General features: G+C 46.9%; 1 protein-coding gene across 1 annotated transcript in view; it reads right to left on the reverse strand.

The window, feature by feature from the left end:
• The window catches only part of SMAD9 (SMAD family member 9), a 62,737-nt gene that overhangs the window by 23,577 nt on the left and 19,064 nt on the right, over positions 1 to 20,096 (reverse strand). Inside the window, exons 2-4 of the mRNA XM_077810322.1 lie at positions 17,747 to 18,376; positions 6,657 to 6,914; positions 694 to 801 (exon numbers count right to left, since the gene is read on the reverse strand). Of these exons, the coding sequence (XP_077666448.1) occupies positions 694 to 801; positions 6,657 to 6,914; positions 17,747 to 18,158 (778 nt within the window). The 5' untranslated portion in view covers positions 18,159 to 18,376. The remainder of the gene's footprint in view (positions 1 to 693; positions 802 to 6,656; positions 6,915 to 17,746; positions 18,377 to 20,096) is intronic.

Here is a 20,096-nt window from a genome sequence, read left to right on the forward strand (position 1 = left end):
GGAGAGGCACAGATGAGAGCCACCTAGCCTTCTCCCTCACGTGCTTTCGTAGGCGAAGCTCACAGGCTTCTCAAGTTCTGGGTGGGAAGAAGCGATTGATCCTGCACTTTGCAGAGATATGTGCCTCACCCAGACAATACAGGCAACGCTGATGTTCCATCTGATGGAAAAGGAGCAAGGGCAGGAGATGCAATTCTTGAATCCTGGGAATCTGAGCATAGTCCCAGAGCAGAGGAGCAGGTTCCCCAACCAGGGAAAAGAAATATTCTATGCTAACTATAAATTTAACTACTAATTACTAAGCTAAAATATATAACTATTTACAAATATTTTCTTTCTTTGCAGGTTATACAACTGAGCGACGGAGGACATGAGTCGGACTCAGACCATATGGCAGCAAGAAGGAACTGGAGAGGCGTAACCCTCACTCCCTCTTATACCCTAGGCCAGGAGCACAAGGAGATCTACTGTGCATGTGCGGGCCAACGGACACTGCTTTGAAGAATTTCCAGACTCGGGTGCATGGTGCAAATGCATACCCACATGTGGAATACACATAGGGACAAGCACTCGAAAAAGAACAATAGGCCTTCCTGCTCTGAAGAATATATAATAATTCTTTGGCTAAGAATTATTCCCTGGGGAGCAGTACAAATACTTGTATATTTTCAGTTTCTCCAGCAGCAGATTTACCTCCATTGGGCAATGATAGCACTAACTGATTGTCAGCTGTTGCATCCACTGATCGTCCATTTTGGTTTCCTGGTGTTTCTCTTGCATTGTAAGGTGGGGGCGTTTCAACTAAAAAACAGAAAGACACTGAGATCAGCAAGTTGGTAAATTTTACCCAGGTCTGCCTGGTAACTATTCAACACTACTTCAGCATAGTTTAACTGGAGAAGGGTCCAAAACAGAACCTGAGTCTGAACCCCGCCCTCCTCAAACTCCAGGTCAAGACTGTTTCAGATTCAAATCCCTGGAGATGAACCTGTCCCTATGGTTTAGGCTCTGTGTCAGGTCCAAAGGCAGAAGGGTCCTAATTTCCAAATACAGTTTGGATGTGGCCCAAGATGACAGAAATTTCAGCTTTGATTTTGGCACTGGTTAGTCTGCACCCAGTCCCAGTTTAGCCTCAAACCCAAACTCCATGGAAAGAGTGGAGTTCCATAAATGGGCTCCCTGAACCCAGCCCGCTTCACATGGAATCCTGGTGAGGTTGGAGAGCAAAGACACACTAGCTGATCTCAACTGCCTTGACGGGGGAGAGAGAGCCGCACACAGGCCTAGACTAATACACAGTCAGCAAGACCTGAAAATGAATCAGATGGATTACAGGCAGAATGTGGAAGGCAGGCATTGCTAACTGTCTTGCCCTATGCCATGAAGCAAATGAGAGCCACTGCATTCTGCAGCCATTGCAGCCTCCGGCTCAGATTCAAGCAAAGACCAATCAGGACTGAATTACAATAGCGGTGAGGAACGTGGGTATAACTGTAATGAGTTCTGCATTAGACAGAACCGGGCACTTTCCAGGTCGAGTGATAGCCACTGTGAAGTAGTGTTGTACTAGGAGTTTCCATTCTGGAAAGCAATTCAGAATGACCCCTATTCTCCTGACCTGCCTAGCAAGTGGTGGCCTTGCCCTGGGAATAACGGAGGTGCAAAAAGCATCCACAACCACTTCAAAAGAAGAGGTGCCAGAAACATTATGTAAGCTTTATCTGGATTGAGTTTCAGCCAACTGTCCCCCATCCAAACAAATCTGTCTGTAAGACAACCAAGAAATAGTTACAGCAGGACAACAGGAAAGGAGGCACACAGTTAGAAGTCACTAGTTTCACTCTGTATCCCAGTCCGTATCCCTATCTCCCATCCGGCTCATACACGTTCAACAAGATAAGGAATAGAACAGAGCAAGCAGGGAAACTGGACAATGATGAGCACCCCTAGCTTTTGGGAACTCCCTTCTACAAGGCAGCTCAGTCACAGAAGAGTCGTGGCAACACCCACACCTACCATGGACCACAGCTAGGCTAACAACACCTGGTGATAGATCTAACATAATTAGCAGGGAGAAGACATTCTTGTCCCTTACCGGCAGATCTTCCACCATGTTAATCAGAACTCTCTGGGTCATGAAATGGTCTGGACCTAGATGTGCAAAGCTGTATTTAAACAAAAATGATCTAATCCAGGTGGGATTAACCCAATCCCCACTATCTCAAGAACCGCTCTCACAAATGGAGGAGCAGAGGCTGGCCAGTAATTTGCAGAACAAATATTTTAGAACAGAGGCTGCAGTTCCACACATGTATGTGCAGAGGGAGACTGGCCTCTCAAACGTTTGATCATTTCCACTAGCACCTTCCCTCTAGCCTTAACCAGCCAAGATAATCTATGGCACTGGCTGCTGGCTACCAACGACAGCCTGCCTCTCAGAAAGAGACACAAGATGACGCTCACGCAGGACAGAGCGGGCATTCATCCCCTCACACTTTGGGGAGGGCCAACTCTCTTTTAATCTGACCGATCTTCTTGTCAAAGAACCAAACGCACTAATGAAAAATAAACAAATGAACTACAAAAACAGAGCTCCTAATTCCTGAATTTTTTCATTTACAGAACAGCAGCCTAGGAACAGGAAAACACATCCTCCATTCTAATATATGCCAAGAAGGAACAGAGTGCGTTAGAAAGCGGAAATAAAGACCTTGTTTTCATATTTGAAAACACAGATGTAGACCTCGATCCCGCAAACATTTAAGCATGGGAGTCAATTTACTCTTGGGAGTAGCAATTTAATGGGACTACAAACAAAGAGTTGCACTGGTGTTTACATGTTTGCAGGACAAATAAGAGTATCTAGGTTGATATTCACCTGTGTGCAGAGAGACAGCAAAAGACATCTGTGTTGACCTGGCTTGACGTGAGTAATTGGACATGGGTGAGAGACAGGATTAGAGAAGTAAATGGATCAGCAGGCTGGAAACAGCAAGTCTTCACCGGCTAAGATAAGGGGGAAAACACCCAGGGAACCATTTACAATGGACAAGTTAAGTCCGAAACATAAAGATGGGGTAAAGAATAAGTTGTGCATGGACAGAGCATGCTGTACAGGGGTTGGTTCCTACAAAATGACCAAGCCAATCCCAAAACATGGGATGCAATGTATAGTAAATGCAATGTAATTTGTAAATGTACATAAAGGAAAGTTTGCAACGTAATTTTGGACAAGTTGTATGCCCTATACCAGGGGTCGGCAACCTTCAGCATGTGGCCCACCAGGGCAATCTGCTGGCGGGCTGCAAGATATATTGTTTATGTTGACCATCCGCAGGCACGGCCCCCGGCAAATGCTGAAGGTTTCCGACCCCTGCCCTATGCCAACCCCTTACACTTGAATCTGATCAATTGAGCATAGCTTTGCTGCATGACTAAAAAAAAGAACCCAAGAGACAAGAGTTGGAGTTCTAGGGGAACCCCAACACTGTGCACCCTTAAACCCTATTTTGAGGGCTTAAGTGGGAATTAAGTGGTACACAGGCATTGGGTGGCCCTCCATGTATAGCGGATAAATACACACTAACTTGTAAAATGACCACGGAACCAGCAAAAAGGCAAGAACTGCAGTATACAGATTGATGTTATTATTACGTATATTTCAGCAGTGCCCAGGACCAGGGCTCCAATGTGCTAAGTCAGGGTTTCCCAAATGGTGGGCCCCAACTCACTGCGGGTGGCAGAAGGGTCAAGGTAGGTGGGTCATGCATACCCCAGAAGCGCTCTCCCCCACACACACTGACTTCCCCTGGGCAGCAGGCAATGGCATGGGAAGTGGGATCCAGGCATTAGAGAGGAGGAAGCACCTACGGGATACATCTGGGATGGATACAGGATGCTGACTGTCTGCTTGCTGGCTCTGGTTGTTTTTCCTGTGTTGTTGCCTGGATCCTGCTCCCATGTCTCTTGGGCAACAGCATGGAGAGAGGGATGTGGGCAGCAGCAGTGTTGAGGAAAGGTCTGGAGCCAGCAAGTGGACAGTTAGCACATTGGTGGCGATCACAAACCAGCCACAAGGAAAGATGGACTATCTGGGGCTGCAGGAGGGGAGGCCAGGATAATGGTGGGTCCTGTGACAGGGTTGGGGGAAACCCCATCCTGTGCGGGGCAACTGTGCCTACCTCTCTTAGGAAATGGCGGGGGGGAGGGGGCGGGACATATGTATCTTATGCCTACATCCATCTCAGCCTGAGTCCATACGCTCGCCATTATCCGCAGGGCGGTGCAGCCTACTGGCCAGAGTCCATAAATTCGCCCTTGCAACTGGGTAGTAAGGCCTAGGGCCCAATGTCAGTCAATCCGCCCCTTTTCGCAGGGCAGTAAGGCCTAGTGGCCAGAGTCAGGAAATCCGATCCTTCTCACAGGGCAGTAAGGTCTAATGGCCCAAATTTCTACATTCGCCCCGTCCGCAGGGCCATAAGGGTTAGTGGCCAGAGTCAATAAATTCGCCATTGTCAGCATGGCAGTAAGGCCTAGTGACCACTGCCAGAAACAGAGGGAGGGGTTGCACCCCCAGCAGGGGGTCCAGGACCTCCCTCTCCACCAGATCCCAGCCCAAGGCCCTGGTAGTGGCCGTAGCACAGGCCACTGAGTCAGCGGGGCAAGGCTCCGACTCAAGGCTTTGGCTCATTCACCAGTCCACCGTTTGATTCCCCTGGGCTGCTTCCTGCCGTCGTCCCTGCTGCTATGGTCAGGTGTCTGTTACCTCTAGGTTCTCCAGTCTGCCCTTTCTCCAGCGCCTCCGAACCCTGCAAGGCCTCCGGGGTTGCCTTGGCATCTGCCTGGGATGCGGCATCCCCGGGCTCCTAGGGTCCCAGGCTTCCGCTAAGCCTTGGATGGGGTGGGCGGCACACGTCCTTCCTCCATGGCAGTCAGCCCCAACCGAGCCGAGCTGCTCCCTTTTATATCAGTGCACCTGGAGCATGCCTAGTAGAGTGAAGTGAGTGTGCCTTCCTCAACCCACAATGTAGGGTTAACCCTTCCCCGTCCAGTGCAAGGTTCACAGTCCACAAAAGAGATGAATGTGCTAAGCACTGTACAAACACATGAATAAGCTAGCCCATCTTGAGTAACTTACAATCTAATTTGTGGGAAGATGTAACAAGTGAGAGTGACAAAGAAAAGGAAGGAAGGGGGAAGGGAAGATGAAGGTTATGAAAAAAGAGTCATGCGGTTACCCAGATAGCTATTGCACATCTTGAAGGTTCCTGAAATTACCACAGCCTTTTTAAAATTAAATAAACTCAGCTGTCCCTGACTGTTTCACAATCAAATAATTTTGTCTCCAATTCAGAATCACGTATGCTCCGATTTGCTAAAACGCAGATTAAGCCACTTACATTTTCAAGTGGTTTTACAAGCTTTCAGGATCAGCTGAATTCACAAGACATCCATACTGTGTAATTTACAATGGGCCTCATCTTCCAAGGACACAAGTATAAATCAGGAGCAGTTCCACTGAAGTAACAGTTACCCAGGTGTAGAACCACAGTGAGTGAAAAGAGAGGCCCTACTTATACCCTGTCATTCTGGGAGTACATCAGTGAGGTTGCAGAATATGAGCTAAAATAATTAAAGATGCAAAAAAGAAACGATAGAACAGGTAGGAAAACAAAATCTTCCTATGTCCATAGTGTCGGATTATAAATAAATAAAGGACAAATGAGAACATTAAGGACAGGAATTTAGATGCTCAAAAGTCAAGTGCAAGATTCAGCTCTGAATTACATCCATGTAAACTCAAAATTGAAACTAATAGATTTACACTGGTGTAACAGGAGCAGAATCTGAGCCAAGATTTCTGTAGTAATGTTAATTTGGAGTTGTTTCACATGGCATATGTTGAACACCACGAGTATCAATATATTCCTTGAAACTTTAAAAAGTAAGAGGTTCACAATATGTGCAACATGAATGAGTGAACTTTACAAAGAAGCAAACAGAAAAGGAGTACTTGTGGCACCTTAGAGACTAACCAATTTATTTGAGCATGAGCTTTCGTGAGCTACAGCTCACTTCCGATGAAGTGAGCTGTAGCTCACGAAAGCTCATGCTCAAATAAATTGGTTAGTCTCTAAGGTGCCACAAGTCCTCCTTTTCTTTTTGCGAATACAGACTAACATGGCTGTTACTCTGAAACCTTTACAAAGAAGGGAACCTTGGACCTGACTTAGCATCCTCTGAAGTCTATGGGAGTCCCTCCACCATCTGCAGTGGGCGCTAAATCAGTTACCTTTTTCATTTCCTGAATTAAGTCTTTCTGTTCATGAACTTCAAGTGACATCAACAAATGTCTTCGTATTTTACTTTCCCTGTCCCCCTTACCAGGAAAAGTCCAAACCTATTGAACCTGGGGAGTTCACAAGCTCCACTGACTTTCCCGCTGGAGTTTCTAAGCTCCTTGAGAGCTACTGGGTCTGCCCAGAGCTCACAGGCTGTATTAAAGGAGAGTCTCATTCAATTTCTTTTCATCTATTTAGCCTCCTAACAGAGCATGTCCATCTTTTGCTTCAGCCTCGAAACACCATGCAAGATCTCCTCCTGCATTCACATTCACTGTCACAGGTGGACATCTGGAGACCATAGTTACTGCTTACCTGTTAGCTGATATGGACTTCCTGGTCCAGAAGAACTTCCTGGAGAGTTAGGGTAGCTGATGCTGCTGGGTGACTGAGAGAACATGTTACTGGGTGATGATGGAAAAGGGGTGCAGGGAGTGTGCTGGAAAGAATCAGGATAGGTGGCATTATGTGGCATCAGAGGCTCACTGTGGAGGGAAGCACTCCGGAACTTGGCAAGGAGGCTGAGATGCGGGTTAAATTCACTGTGTCTTGGAACCAGCACTGGAGGCAACACTGAAAACAAACAAACAGAGTACAAGTTTTAGTCAACCACTCACTCTAGCGTGCTGTATCTGTTTCTACGTCTGAGCGACCCACCACACTACCAAAACGTCACTTCAGACACACTATCCTCTGAATGCTGCTATAAATGTGTTACAAACGTATTTTAAATACCCTTTACCAGCATCCTCATGGTTTGTTGTTGTTACAACCCAGTTCATCCAGCACCCCTCACTGAGACTAGAGCAGTGGTTCTCAAAGCCGGTCCACCGCTTGTTCAGGGAAAGCCCCTGGTACGCTGGACCGGTCTGTTTACCTGCCACGTCCGCAGGTTCACCGTTCCAGGCCAATGGGGGCTGAAGGAAGCAGTGCGGGCCAAGGGACGTGCTGACTGCCCTTCCCGCAGCCCCCATTGGCCCGGAGCAGCGAATCGCGGCCACTGGGAGCCGCGATCGGCTGAACTTGCGGACGTGGCAGGTAAACAAACCGGTCCAGCGCACCAGGGGCTTTCCCTGAACAAGCGGCGGACCAGCTTTGAGAACCACTGAACTAGTGGATAATAAATCTGCTCAGCAACTTTCTTCTTTCTTCAGTGGCAACAGGGTACCGTTCCTTACACAGTATGACTAACGCTTTCAGATAGCCGGCCCAGTTCTCCAGCTGCTACATGAACAAAACTCCAGCTGTCTTCAACAAGGAGAGAGAGAGTATGCATGCACGTCCCCGTCCCCCCCCAAATAATAGAAGTGGCACATTTATACCCATTAAAATTACAGCTCCCACAATCTCTTTTCTGGGATGCTGAAGAAGTCAGAGATTTGCTCAATACTCTTGATATTTGTCAAATTCAGAGCCCACTTTAATAGTAAAAAAATAATATTTGGCATTTTTCAGGGATGGGGTAGTATAATTATCTGAATTTTACAGATGAGGAAACTGAAGGATGAAGAGATTAGAGACCAGATTTTAAAAGGTATTTAGGTACCTGAAAATGCAGACAGGTGTCGACTAGGATTTTCCTATAGTATTCCTTTCAGAATATCAATTAATTTATTTGTTCTGGTATTTCAACTCAGGTCCAGAGAAACAGGAGAGTCAAGATGCTCATGATGGAATCCATGTAAGTACAGCAGCAAGATAGACTTGGGCCTGGTCTGCACTTCAGGGTTAGCAAAAAGAAAAGGAGTACTTGTGGCACCTTAGAGACTAACCAATTTATTTGGGCATAAGCTTTCGTGAGCTACAGCTCACTTCATCGGATGCATACTGTGGAAAGTGTAGAAGATCTTTTATACACATGCTTTGTGTACATAAAAGATCTTCTACACTTTCCACAGTATGCACCCGATGAAGTGAGCTGTAGCTCTCGAAAGCTTATGCTCAAATAAATTGGTTAGTCTCTAAGGTGCCACAAGTACTCCTTTTCTTTTTGCGAATACAGACTAACATGGCTGTTACTCTGAAACCTGTCATTATTCGGGGTTAGGTTGAATTTAGCAGTGTTAGGTCAATTTTAAAATGAAAGCGACCACACAACCAGCCACGTTCCGTCGACTTAAAGGGCTCTTAAAATCGACGTCTGTACTCCTCCCTGGTGAGGGGAGTAGTGCTAAAATCGACCTTGCTGGGTTGAATTTGGGGTAGTGCGGACGCAAATAGACGGTATTGGCCTCTGGGAGCTATCCCAGAGTGCTCCATTGTGACCGCTCTGGACAGCGCTTTGAACTCCGATGCACTAGCCAGGTACACAGGAAAAGCCCTGGGAACTTTTGAATTTTATTTCCTGTTTGGTCTGCATGGCGAGCTCAGCAGCACAGGTGACCATGAAGTCCCCCCAGAATCGCAAATGAGCTCCAGTATGGAATGAATGGGAGACACTGGATCTGATTGCCGTATGGGGAGAAGCATCTGTGTAGGCAGAACACCGATCAAAAAGAAGAAATGCAAATATATTTGCCAAAAATCTCACAGAGCATGTTGGAAAGAGGCTATAACAGGGACACACAGCAGTGCTGCGTGAAAGTTAAGGAACTCAGGCAAGCCTACCAAAAGACAAAGAAGGCAAACGGTCACTCTGAGTCAGAGCCCCATACATGCTGCTTCTATGATCAGTTGCATGGCATTCTAGGGGGTGACCCTACCAGTACCCCACCACTGTCCGTGGACACCTGCAAGGGGGGAGTCTCATGCAACAGGGAGGAGGATTTTGTGGATGAGGAAAAGGAGGAGGAGGAGAATGCGCAGCAGGCAAGCGGCGAATCTGTTCTCCCTGGTAGGCAGGACCTTTTCATCACCCTGGAGCCAATACCCTCCGAAGGCAGGATCCCTGACCCTGAAGCTGGAGAAGGCACCTTCGTGAGTGCACATTTGTAACTACAGTACAGGGTTTAAAAGCAATAGTGTTTAAGGTTTGATTTGCCCTGAAGAATTGGGATACATTCTCGGCCAGTACAGCTACTGGAAAAGTCTGTTCACATGTCTGGGGATGGAGCGGGGATCCTCCAGGGACATCTCCATGAAGCTCTCCTGGAAGTACTCTGAAAGTATTCTGGAATAATTGCAGCACAAAGCATGGCAGCAAATGGTCCTTGGTTTTGGTCGCATTCAAGCAACATTCGGTCTTTACCTTTCTGTGTTAGCCTCAGGAGAGTGATATCATTCATGGTCACCTGGTTGAAATAGGGGAATTTTTGTAAGGGAAGAGTAAAAGGACCCCGTTCCTGCTGGGCTGTTTGCGCTTGGCTAAAAGGGATCATCCCAGAGAATAACCATGGGGTGGATACAGTGTGCTGCACATCCACCCACAAACCGCAGCCCCTCCTTTTAAAAGTGAAACCCAACCCATTGCTTGCTCTGGGAAAGGAGGGCGCTGCAGTTTGAAAACATTCCCACATGTTATGCATAAGAAGCCAACCCTATGTACCCTTTACCTTACCATGGCTGCATGGGAACCCGAATTCTGCTGCCCAGCCATGTGTGATGTGTCACCATACTGGCAGCCGCTCAATATAAAAGGCAAAATGCGACCTTGTACCTAAAGCACATATGCTGTCTGCTGTGAATTGCTTGATTCACTGTGAAAGAGTTTCCCTTTTATTCTCAGAAATGTATCATCTTAAATTTTACTCTCCCTTTTTATCTCCCCCCAGGTGCGAATGTTTCCATGCTCCCCCTATCATCTACGTCCCTGAGGTTATCGCAGATTAGAAGGCAAAAAAAAAAAAAAAGCACTCACGATGACATGTTTTCTGAGCTCATGCAGTCCTCCCGCACTGATAGGGCACAGCTGAATGCATGGAGGCATTCAGTGTTAGAGGCTAGGAAAGCATTAAGTGAGCGCAAAGAGCAGAGGCAGGAGGGCGAAGAGCGGAGGCGATGCTCAGGCTAATGCGGGAGCAAACAGACATGACGAAGCATCTGGTGCAGGTGCAGGAAAGCCAACAAGAGCACAGAACCCCGCTGTATCCATTGTACAACGCCTGACCTCCTCCCCAAGTTCCATATCCTTCTCACCCAGATGCCCAAGAACACGGGGGAGGAGGCTCCGGGCACCCAGCCACTCCACTCCAGAGGATGGCCCAAGCAACAGAAGGTTGTCATTAAAACAGTTTGATTTGTAGTGTGGCTACAATAAGCAATGTGGCCTTGTCCTTCCCTCCTCCCCCATTCCACCCTACCCAAGCTACCTTGTCAGTTATCTCCCTTTTTTTTTTTTTAATTAATAAAGAAAGAAGGCATGGTTTCAAAAAATAGTTACTTTATTTCCAAGGGGGGGAGTGTGGTTGGCTTACAGGGAATTAAAATCAACAAAGGGGGTGGGTTTGCAGCAAGGAGAAATACACACAACTGTCACACCAAAGCCTGGCCAGTCATGAAACTGGTTTTCAAAGCGTCTCTGATGCGCAGCGCGCCTTGTTGTGCTCTTCTAATTGCCTTGGTGTCTCGCTACTCAAAATTGGACGCCAGGCGATTTGCCTCAACCTCCCACCCCGCCATAAATGTCTCCCCCTTACTCTCACAGATATTATGGAGCACACAGCAAGTAGCAATACAATGGGAATGTTGGCTGCGCTGAGGTCTAACGTAGTCAGCAAACAGCGCCAGCGAGCTTTTAAATGTCCAAAGGCACATTCTACCACCATTCTGCACTTGCTCAGCCTATAGTAGAACTACTCCTTACTACTGTCCAGGCTGCCTGTGTACGGCTTCATGAGCCATGGGAGCAAGGGGTAGGCTGGGTTCCCAAGGATAACCACTGGCATTTCAACATCCCCAGCGGTTATTTTCTGGTCTGGGAAGTAAGTCCCTTCTTGCAGCTGCTTGAACAGCCTGGAGTTCCTAAAGATGCGAGCGTCATGCACCTTTCCCAGCCATCCCACGTTGATGTCGGTGAAACGTCCCTTGTGATCCACCAGCGCTTGCACCACCATTGAGAAGTACCCCTCGCGGTTTATATACTGGTTGGCAAAGTGGTCCAGTGCCAAGATAGGGATATGCATTCCATCTATCGCCCCACCACTGTTAGGGAAACCCATTGCAGCAAAGCCATCCACTATGTCCTGCACGTTTCCCAGAGTCACTACCCTTGACAACAGAATGTCAATGATTGCACTGGCTACTTGGATCACAGCAGCCCCCACAGTAGATTTGCTCACTCCAAATTGATTCCCGACTGACCGGTAGCAGTCAGGCGTAGCAAGCTTCCACGTGGCTACTGCCCCTCGCTTCTCAGCTGTCAGGGCAGCTCTCATCTTGGTATTCCTGCACTTCAGGGCAGGGGAAAGTTCAAGAGTTCACAGAGTTCAAGGAAAGTGGCCTTACGCATGCGAAAGTTTTGCAGCCACTGTGAATCATCCCCTACCTGTAACACTATGCGGTCCCACCAGTCTGTTCTTGTTTTCTGGGCCCAGAATCGGCGTTCCACTGTATCAACCAGCCCCACTGCCACCGTGATATCCCAACTGTCACAGTTTATGTTTTCAGGAACATCTGTGTCCATGTCCTCATCAAAATCGTCCTTGTGCTAGCGTCTCTTAGCCCAGTTCTGCACATACTCCAGGATAACATGTGAGGTGTTTATAATGCTCACAACAGTAGCGATGAGCTGAGCGGGCTCCATGCTTGCCGTGGTATGGCGTCTGCAGGAGAGCAGAGTTGCAGTGGAAGCGATGGATGACAACGGATGCCACAAGAATAGATATTTATACAGAATGACGAGAGGACCTGCGAGGTGGATTCATGGCACCAGGAGAGCAGATTTGCAGCGGAAGCGGTGGAGGATGATGGTTAGCAGTCGTATTGCACAATCTGCTGACAGCAGCACCCAGGACACAACAGCAGCAGTGACGGTGCGCTGAGCGGGCTCCATGCTTGCCGTGGTATGGCGTCTACACGGAAAAAAAGGCGCAAAACGATTGTCTGCCATTGCTTTCCCGGAGGAAGGGGCGACTGACAACATGTACCCAAAACCACCTGCGACAATGTTTTTCCCCCATCAGACACTGGGAGCTTAATCCAGAATTCCAATGGGCAGCCACTACCCACAGTGCACCGCTCCGTAAGTCGATGCTAGTCACAGTAGTGAGGACGCACTCCACTGACTTAACAAGCTTAGTGTGGACATACGCAGTCAACCGTATAAAACTGATTTCTAAAAATCGACTTCTATAGAAATCGACCTAATTTTGTAGTGTAGACATACCCTTGGATAGATATGGTTGCTAACTGCATAGCAAAGCCAGTGAATGCACCTTAAATGCCTGGAATAATGTTTTGTGCCCTCTAGTCCAAGGGTGAAAATTAACTTGTACTGCTGTGTTGCTCCAAAGGTCATGCTCCCAGCAATGGAAAGGGACAGAGCTGTGTGTTGTATTTAATCATAGCATATTGTCAATTAATTTTCCATTTAATAAATTTTTATGAACAAAACTTATGGTCACCTTTTTTGTTAGACTTCCTTTCACTTCCTAGTTTCACTTCGTTCTCTCTTTTCTGTGAAAAATGGGGGTGCAACTTTTCCTGTCTGTAGCATCTGTTGTTTTTAAGTTTTCCTTCTCTATCCCTTCATGTGTTCTCTTTTTCTTGCTCAACATTGTCTCCACTAGATCCCCCCAAGTTATTCTGTTTCTCCTGTCTTCCGCATTTGCCACCTCTCCAATCTCTTTCAATATCATATTGCTCTTTCATAACTTAACCCATCAACCTTTTCCTATCTCCTGCCTCCCCGAACACTCCCACCCGCCCTCTGGCGCATAACACCTAATAGCCTGACGACTGAGTATTAAAAACCAGTACAAATGGTTGGGATGGAGTGGGGAGGGGATTCACTGTCCAGAGGCAATGCCCAAGAGAAAAGCCATCACCTCAACTACTGGGAAACTGGGAAGGCACTGGGATTCCTACCAGGGTGCTGTCCATGAGTCCTACTCTAGGACTCCATCTGTCTAATCTGCCTCTTGCCTGAATGTGTCCGATAAATTGGAACCCTCCAACCTGACACCAATCCCTTCTGGCTGCCGGAAAGAAGGAATATTTTTTCCTGTTCCTCTCTCCTGGTTGCGATGAGTTCAGGTTGGTGGTCCCCCACCTCCCACCAATCTCCTGACTGTGATGCGTCTTTGCTGCTCAACCTCTCCCTTAGCTGCTGGGGTTTAAAAGTCTTCTCTCTCCAGTGAACAGCTCCAGTGCTTGATGCTCCTGCTCTTCAGAATTTCCCCAAGCAGAACCATGAAACTGACCAGACTTTTGTCAGTTTCCTTGTGGCCCACAGGGTTTATAGCAGCCACAAAGGGGATGGCCATGGTCAGTTTCACTCTACTGTAGTTTGTGGAAGCCCTGAGCAGCACTCACACTACAGTAGCCTGTCTATAGACTTAGGAAGCTAGCACTGCATCACTTGTGCTCTCTTTGTATTTGGAAAGTTTTCTTTGCCACCGTGAGGACTAGAAACAATTTTTTTCCTAAATGAACCCTGACAGTCTGCAGGTGCTGATGGCACTTGCCAGGGAAGGCTTCCTACTTGCCCAGGATAAGTGGGCAAGGGGAGTTTCCAAGCCTTGCAGCTTCGTAAGCTCAATAAACTGTTATATCCAGCTCCGACTGGCACACTTCTCCAGTGTACTGCTTCTGTCACATCACTCCATCTTTCCACTGCCTGCGCCATACTGTGCCTAGAGGGGTGAAGCTACTGGGTGGCAAGGAGAGTGGCGGGTTTTTTTCGTTTGTGGCTAGTAAATCTCCAGAGGTTCCTTATTCTCCCTGCTCCTTTGCCCGCAGATGCCGTTCTCTGAATCGTAAGAGGTTGCCATGCTGGAGACAGGATAACCACAGGTATGACACTGAAACCCTGTATGACCCCCTCACACCCAGTCTGCACGAGGGATTTACCTAGTTCACCTCTACTCACCGCTTTGCCCCACCTTTTGTCTAATATCTGTAGCTGGCCCTGTGGGGGTACATTATTCCTCCTGCTCATTACAGGAGTATGACAATGTGCCCCTAGCACAGCTGGCTACCAATGAGCTGATCCCCTGAGTCCTGCCATTGCTGCTCCTGGACTAGGTTCTTTATTGGCTATTGCCTTCCACCCTCATCTATTGCAGTAGCTCTTGCTGAAAACCTGGCCAGGCACCAGATGAAGACAGTTGTGTGGCACTCTGAGAGCTTACACGTGCACCTGCCTGTTGTGCCTGTGGCTGCAGTTGCTAATAAACACAACAAAATTTTCACACATTTTTATCCCTCATATAGTTGTTTAATGAAGGGTACATAGTTGCTAAACCGCCACTGATTGCCAACAGGGCCCATGGTGGGCCCTGCCACATTGGGGCATCCATGCACACCCCGGCACTCCTGCCAGGGAACAGGGGAAGCCCCTGTCCCCCAACCCCACTCCCCAGCAGCTGTGCCGGACGGGCAGGGCATAGCAAGCTCCCATGCCCTGCCAGGAGCTGCAGGCGGAGGAAGCCCCCGCGCCCCAGCCCCATTTCCCCGGCCGGAGCACCAGGAGGGGGGTGAGGGGGACTGCAGGTGGAAGGGGTGGGGAGGGGCACCCACTTGCTCTAGACCAGGGCACCACAAACCCCTAATCCGCTTCTGGGTACAATAGCACATTTTCAGGGTCTGACCCTTGTGCACGGCCGCAGAGTTTTGCACTTTTGAGAAAGCAGTCCTAGATGAGATTCCCCCCTTCCCTGAACTTTCCCTGTGTTCTTGATCATGGGCAACCCTACAGTAACAACAATGACATGTAGCATGTGAAGGGGGAAAATGGTCAGTTTTAAGCTTCACAAGGATTCAAATAGTTTCCCAGGGTCCTTTTCACTCTTGGACCATGGCCACTTTTCCATGCTAACAACTATACAAATATTGTAGAGTAGATTTTTAGGCAGCCCACTGGCTGGGGAGTTACCACATCTTCCTTTCTGGACAATGAAACACATTTACAGCAAGTCAAAAGTTCACCTGTGCTTCTGCTGTCTGCAGCAGCACTGCATATAAGAAGCTCCATTGTCTGTCACCCAGTACACAGAGCGATCTCATTTAAAAATAACAGAGCAGGCAGTTTTCACATTATTTTAAAATTGCACTTTTGGTTGGCAGTAATCCATTTGTAACTCAGACTTCTGACCTGGAGAATGGGGAAATGACTCTAGCCTTCCAATCCACCTCCTCTGAATTGGAAGGATTATTCTCTTTCTCCAACCCTCAATCCTGAGAATAAAGGGGATGTTTCAAAACCGGGGAAGTGACAGTGGTGCTTTCTAACAGCACCTACTGTGCACTGTGATTCCACCAGCAGTTGTGGGCTTGGGGAAGTTTCACTGGAGGGAGGCTGGCAGTGGCAGAAGCCACACGCAACCTACGTTCTGTTGTTCAGCATCTGTCACAAAGCCGACGAGGTGGCCTGAGGAGAGAGGGAGGGGTCAGAGCATCTCGAGTTCCAGGCTGGAGCTTAGAGTTGGTCTCCCTGGTGGATATCTTCTGCCCCTTCTTTCCCCTTCCGTCCTCTTCCATGGTGAGTCCCGTCCGTCTTTGGGATAGGAGGAACTCACTGAATAAATCAAAACCACTGGTTTTGAATTTAAATTATGGATCTGACTACAGAATGGGTCACTCAGGAGAAGGGACAATAGAATGGGAACAATGGAATTTATGGAAAGAGTGAGTTGAAAAAAAAAAAGGACATTTGTGGAGATCGATACAGCATAGCAGTTTTGAGACTATCACTGGGTTTATTATTGAACAATTCAAGATTTAGTTTCTTTAGCTCCTAAGACACAAAGAAACTCACACAAGCCTACAGGAACCACAGTTAGATATGAAGAGTGTTGTATTTTTCTGTAGCCAACCAGAATTGTTATTTAAATGGATTGCAGCCTAGACAATTGGGAGCTGTCACATTTTGTTCAAAGGAGAGGAATGCCAGGCACCAGGACCAAATACTGACAGAGTCTGACCCTTAACCCTCTGGGCTTAAGGGCAAAGACAACAAACTTCAGAGCTCCTGCAGCAGCATCCAAAACTGTCGCAGAACAACAGCTGTTGGCAGACATTGACTAGATCATAAGATCTGTGCTGTTTGTGGTTAATATACTGATATAAATGGAATTACTCCTGATTTACACCAGTGTAAGAGGACAATAAAGTCAACATCCTTTCAAAGGCAAAGATACACAAAATGGATATTATCTTAGTGTCTTTTTGGAGATAATTTGAATAGCTTATTTTAGTAAATCATTAAATCAACCATTTCCACCCAAATTAGACAACTATCAATTCACCTGTAAGATTTTAGACAAAACAATGTTTTTAGCAGTTCAGATCCATTTCAGAGTGAGCTCAGTTTTAAAGTAAGGAACACCAGGAAGGGGTGCAGCCATTGTTGCATATATGTTAACAAATGCCTTTTTCTCTCTTAAATTATATGAAACAGTAATAAAAGAAAAATTCCACAGTTCATTTTATCTGATCTTAATGTCACTTCAAAGTTTATGACTGACAGAGGATCATCAATGGCAGTACCTGGTTTAGTTACTAACTACAAATCCTATTCACTAGTAAATTGCCACAAGACCAGTATTGGACTCAACAATTTTACAATCATTGTTCAGCAGTTTCTTTGCCACACAAACCCAATGGATTGATCCTGTGATAAGGGCAGGGATTTACAAACCTGGTTGAAGTCTACCCTGAAGATGACCCTCAACAGAAAAATTTAAAGTTGCATGAAAACTTGGAGGTGGGGGGTGCAGGGGGGAAGGTATAAATGTCCACCCAGCTCTGAAAAACTCACAACGGCAGGACAGCAGGTATTTTAAGAGGAACTGATCTAAGGTCTAGGATCTCTGGTGTACCTTCATGACAATTAATCCATTGCTGTGGATCCACTCTAATCTTTAAAACGGCCATTTACTGTGGATTAGCAAGTCAGCTTTTGTCCTTTTAGAGTTGGGCAAAGATCCAATCAGGATGGAGAGACTAGTTTGTGCCTACATTTCATGCTAATGGACACAACAGTGCCAGCACATTATCTAGTGAGGTTCTCAGGGCAGCTAGCACCCAATACATCAAAGGAAAAAGCTTTCAGCACCCTGGACAAGTTCCTGATGTCCTTCTCCTCTCACACGTCAATGGGATTTCCTTCTATCTTACCACAGGAGAGGCGAGCCCCTAGTAAATCACAATTATTGGCAAAAGCTAGATCTGGGATCCCTTTCTGCAGAAAAGACAGCTGATCTTTCCAGCTGAACAGAGCCTTCTTTGTTGTTATGATGCAGCAAGTACAGACATTTCACCCAAAGAGCTGATATATATATTTATATCATTTTCAGTTGATATATTACCTGGGGTCTCCACGCGCCGGTAATGGTAGGGATTGATGCAAACTTCTTTCTGCTTCGAGCCAAATGGAAACTCGCAACATTCCAGTGGTTTCAATTCATGGTGAGACTGTAAATCGGGCCAACGCCACACTCGGCAATAGATGACGTGGGGCAGCCCCTTGCGATGAGACACCTGCAGCCTCCCGTCCAAGGAGCGTGGGATTGTGACGCACTTACTAGGCTGACCAGGACAGCTCAGAGCCCTCTCAAGTTCTTCCATAGCACCTTTCTTCTTCTTCAGTTTCTTCACCAGGGAATCTACAGCCTTCTCTGCCCACTTCTCCTCTTCATCTCCTTGTTTCCAGCCCAGCAGTCTCTTCACTGCTGGGCTGGTGAAGGAGAACAATGAGCTAATAGGGGTGCTGGAGTGCATAAGAAGCAAAGATGGTGTGTAAGTGTAAACAGAAGCACAAATCTCTCTGCTGCTTACAAAGCCTGGGTGAAGTCTTCACAATATTCAGATGGGCAGGTGCCTTCACAGAAAGTCTCTTCTCCACATAACAGTCTTCCTAATCTTAGACACAGTTTGAGAACATTCCAACTGGGTGGGACTCAGACCTCTCCCCAATACCAAGAAAATGTTGATCAAGCCTGAAACAAACACACAATCCATAGTTAGGTTTAATACATTTCCTGACTTATGTTTTTAATAAAATTAGATAAAAAGAGAAATAAGTGTGTTTTTTTTCCACTCTGTTTGCTATTTTGGGCCCAATGCTATCCCTGGAAGCTGGACCCTTGGTTTTTATATTTCTTGGACGTTAGACTGAGCAAAGAGCCTAGTCACTTTAACTAGTGTTTACAGTCAGCTTCTAGTGAATTCACTTCCTGTTCTCCTGTGGTGGTCAGCTTCTTGAGGGCCTTCCTTAAAGCATGGGAGGTGGTGGACCTCAAGAAGCTGACCACCACAATGCCTGTGCCCAAGAGAGTCTGTACACCCGGCACCTCACAGGGCTCTGTACTTGAGTGCTTTCCTCTGTGGACAAGGAGGAAAGGACATTTGTCATGCAGCCCCAAATCACAGTGGTCTTTGTTGTTGCCCATATGACCCTATTTGCCCAGCAGATGTACATGACAAGCACTGGGAGAAAAGATTTATCATGAAAACATGAACAGCATGAGTGAATTGAAAACAGGGAGGAAGAAACACATTTGTGTACACAAAATACACACACACTTATTTCAATGCCATAGTGCCAGTCTCTGTGCTACGTTATAAATGAATTCAACAAGCCAGAATGATTTATCAAAAGAAAATCAAGTAGCTGATAAAGCAGTGAATTGTAGTTGGTCTAGGTCAGCAATTCCCAAACTTGTGTAACAACTGGATCAGTTTACCAAACAAATGGCCTGGTCCTTCCAGGAAGTGTTGAGTGCCCTCAACTCCAACTGACTGATGCTCTGCACCTCCTAGAAGCAGGCCCTAAGGCCTGTCTAAAATCACCTAGGCAAGGCTACGAGCTTCTTAATGAGGCTTTGATCCTTAATCTGTTTAGGATCCATTAACCAGGGGATGGGGCTACTTAGGGAAAACTGGGGTTTAAAAAGCCTGTACCTAAGGGACCAGAGGAGCAAGCAAACAGGAGCAGTAAACAGGGGAGTTCTGAGAGGGAGCCAGAGAGCCAGATCCACCAAACATTCTCTAAACTTAGGCCAATAAACCACTCCCCACCCAAACCACCACAATCCACACACACACAACCAAAAAAAAAGCTGCAGGAATAAAAAGAATGCAGGCAAAAGTCCAGCAGCAGAGTGGGAGCTATCCAGTTTATTGCACTGAATGTAGCAAGTACTATTACCTGCTTTGTGGGCAGATACCATATGTGTGCATTCGGTACAACGTGCTCATGGCCCTCAGAAACCGTGTACGGGCTCGAGACCAAAGTGGTTGAACTAGAGAAGCTAAGGGAGACAGAGAGGCACAACACAGATGAGAGTTTCCGGGACACAACAGAGTAGTCCTACCCCCAGTCTGACAGCCTCTGTGCTGTTGAGAATGAAAATCTCGGGAAAGGAGAACAGCAAAGTGGAGTGGAGGGAAACGATTCCATAGTTGGGACCTTCCTTCCAGATAATGTCGTGGTATCCTTTTGTGCTGAGGATACCTCTCCGGGGATGGAATACCAGTTATTGGGAAGAGACTGATATTAGTAATGGGGAATTTGATCTTTAGAAATATAGATAGCTGGGTTTGTGGTGACCAAAACAAACACATGGTGACTTGCCTGCGGGGTACAAAGATTGTGGATCTCGAGACACCTAGAAATAAGGAAGCTAGTTGAAACAGAAATTAAAAGGTACAGTCACA

The sequence above is a fragment of the Eretmochelys imbricata genome, chromosome 1, assembly GCF_965152235.1.
Source record: "Eretmochelys imbricata isolate rEreImb1 chromosome 1, rEreImb1.hap1, whole genome shotgun sequence".
Lineage (NCBI taxonomy): Eukaryota > Metazoa > Chordata > Testudines > Cheloniidae > Eretmochelys > Eretmochelys imbricata.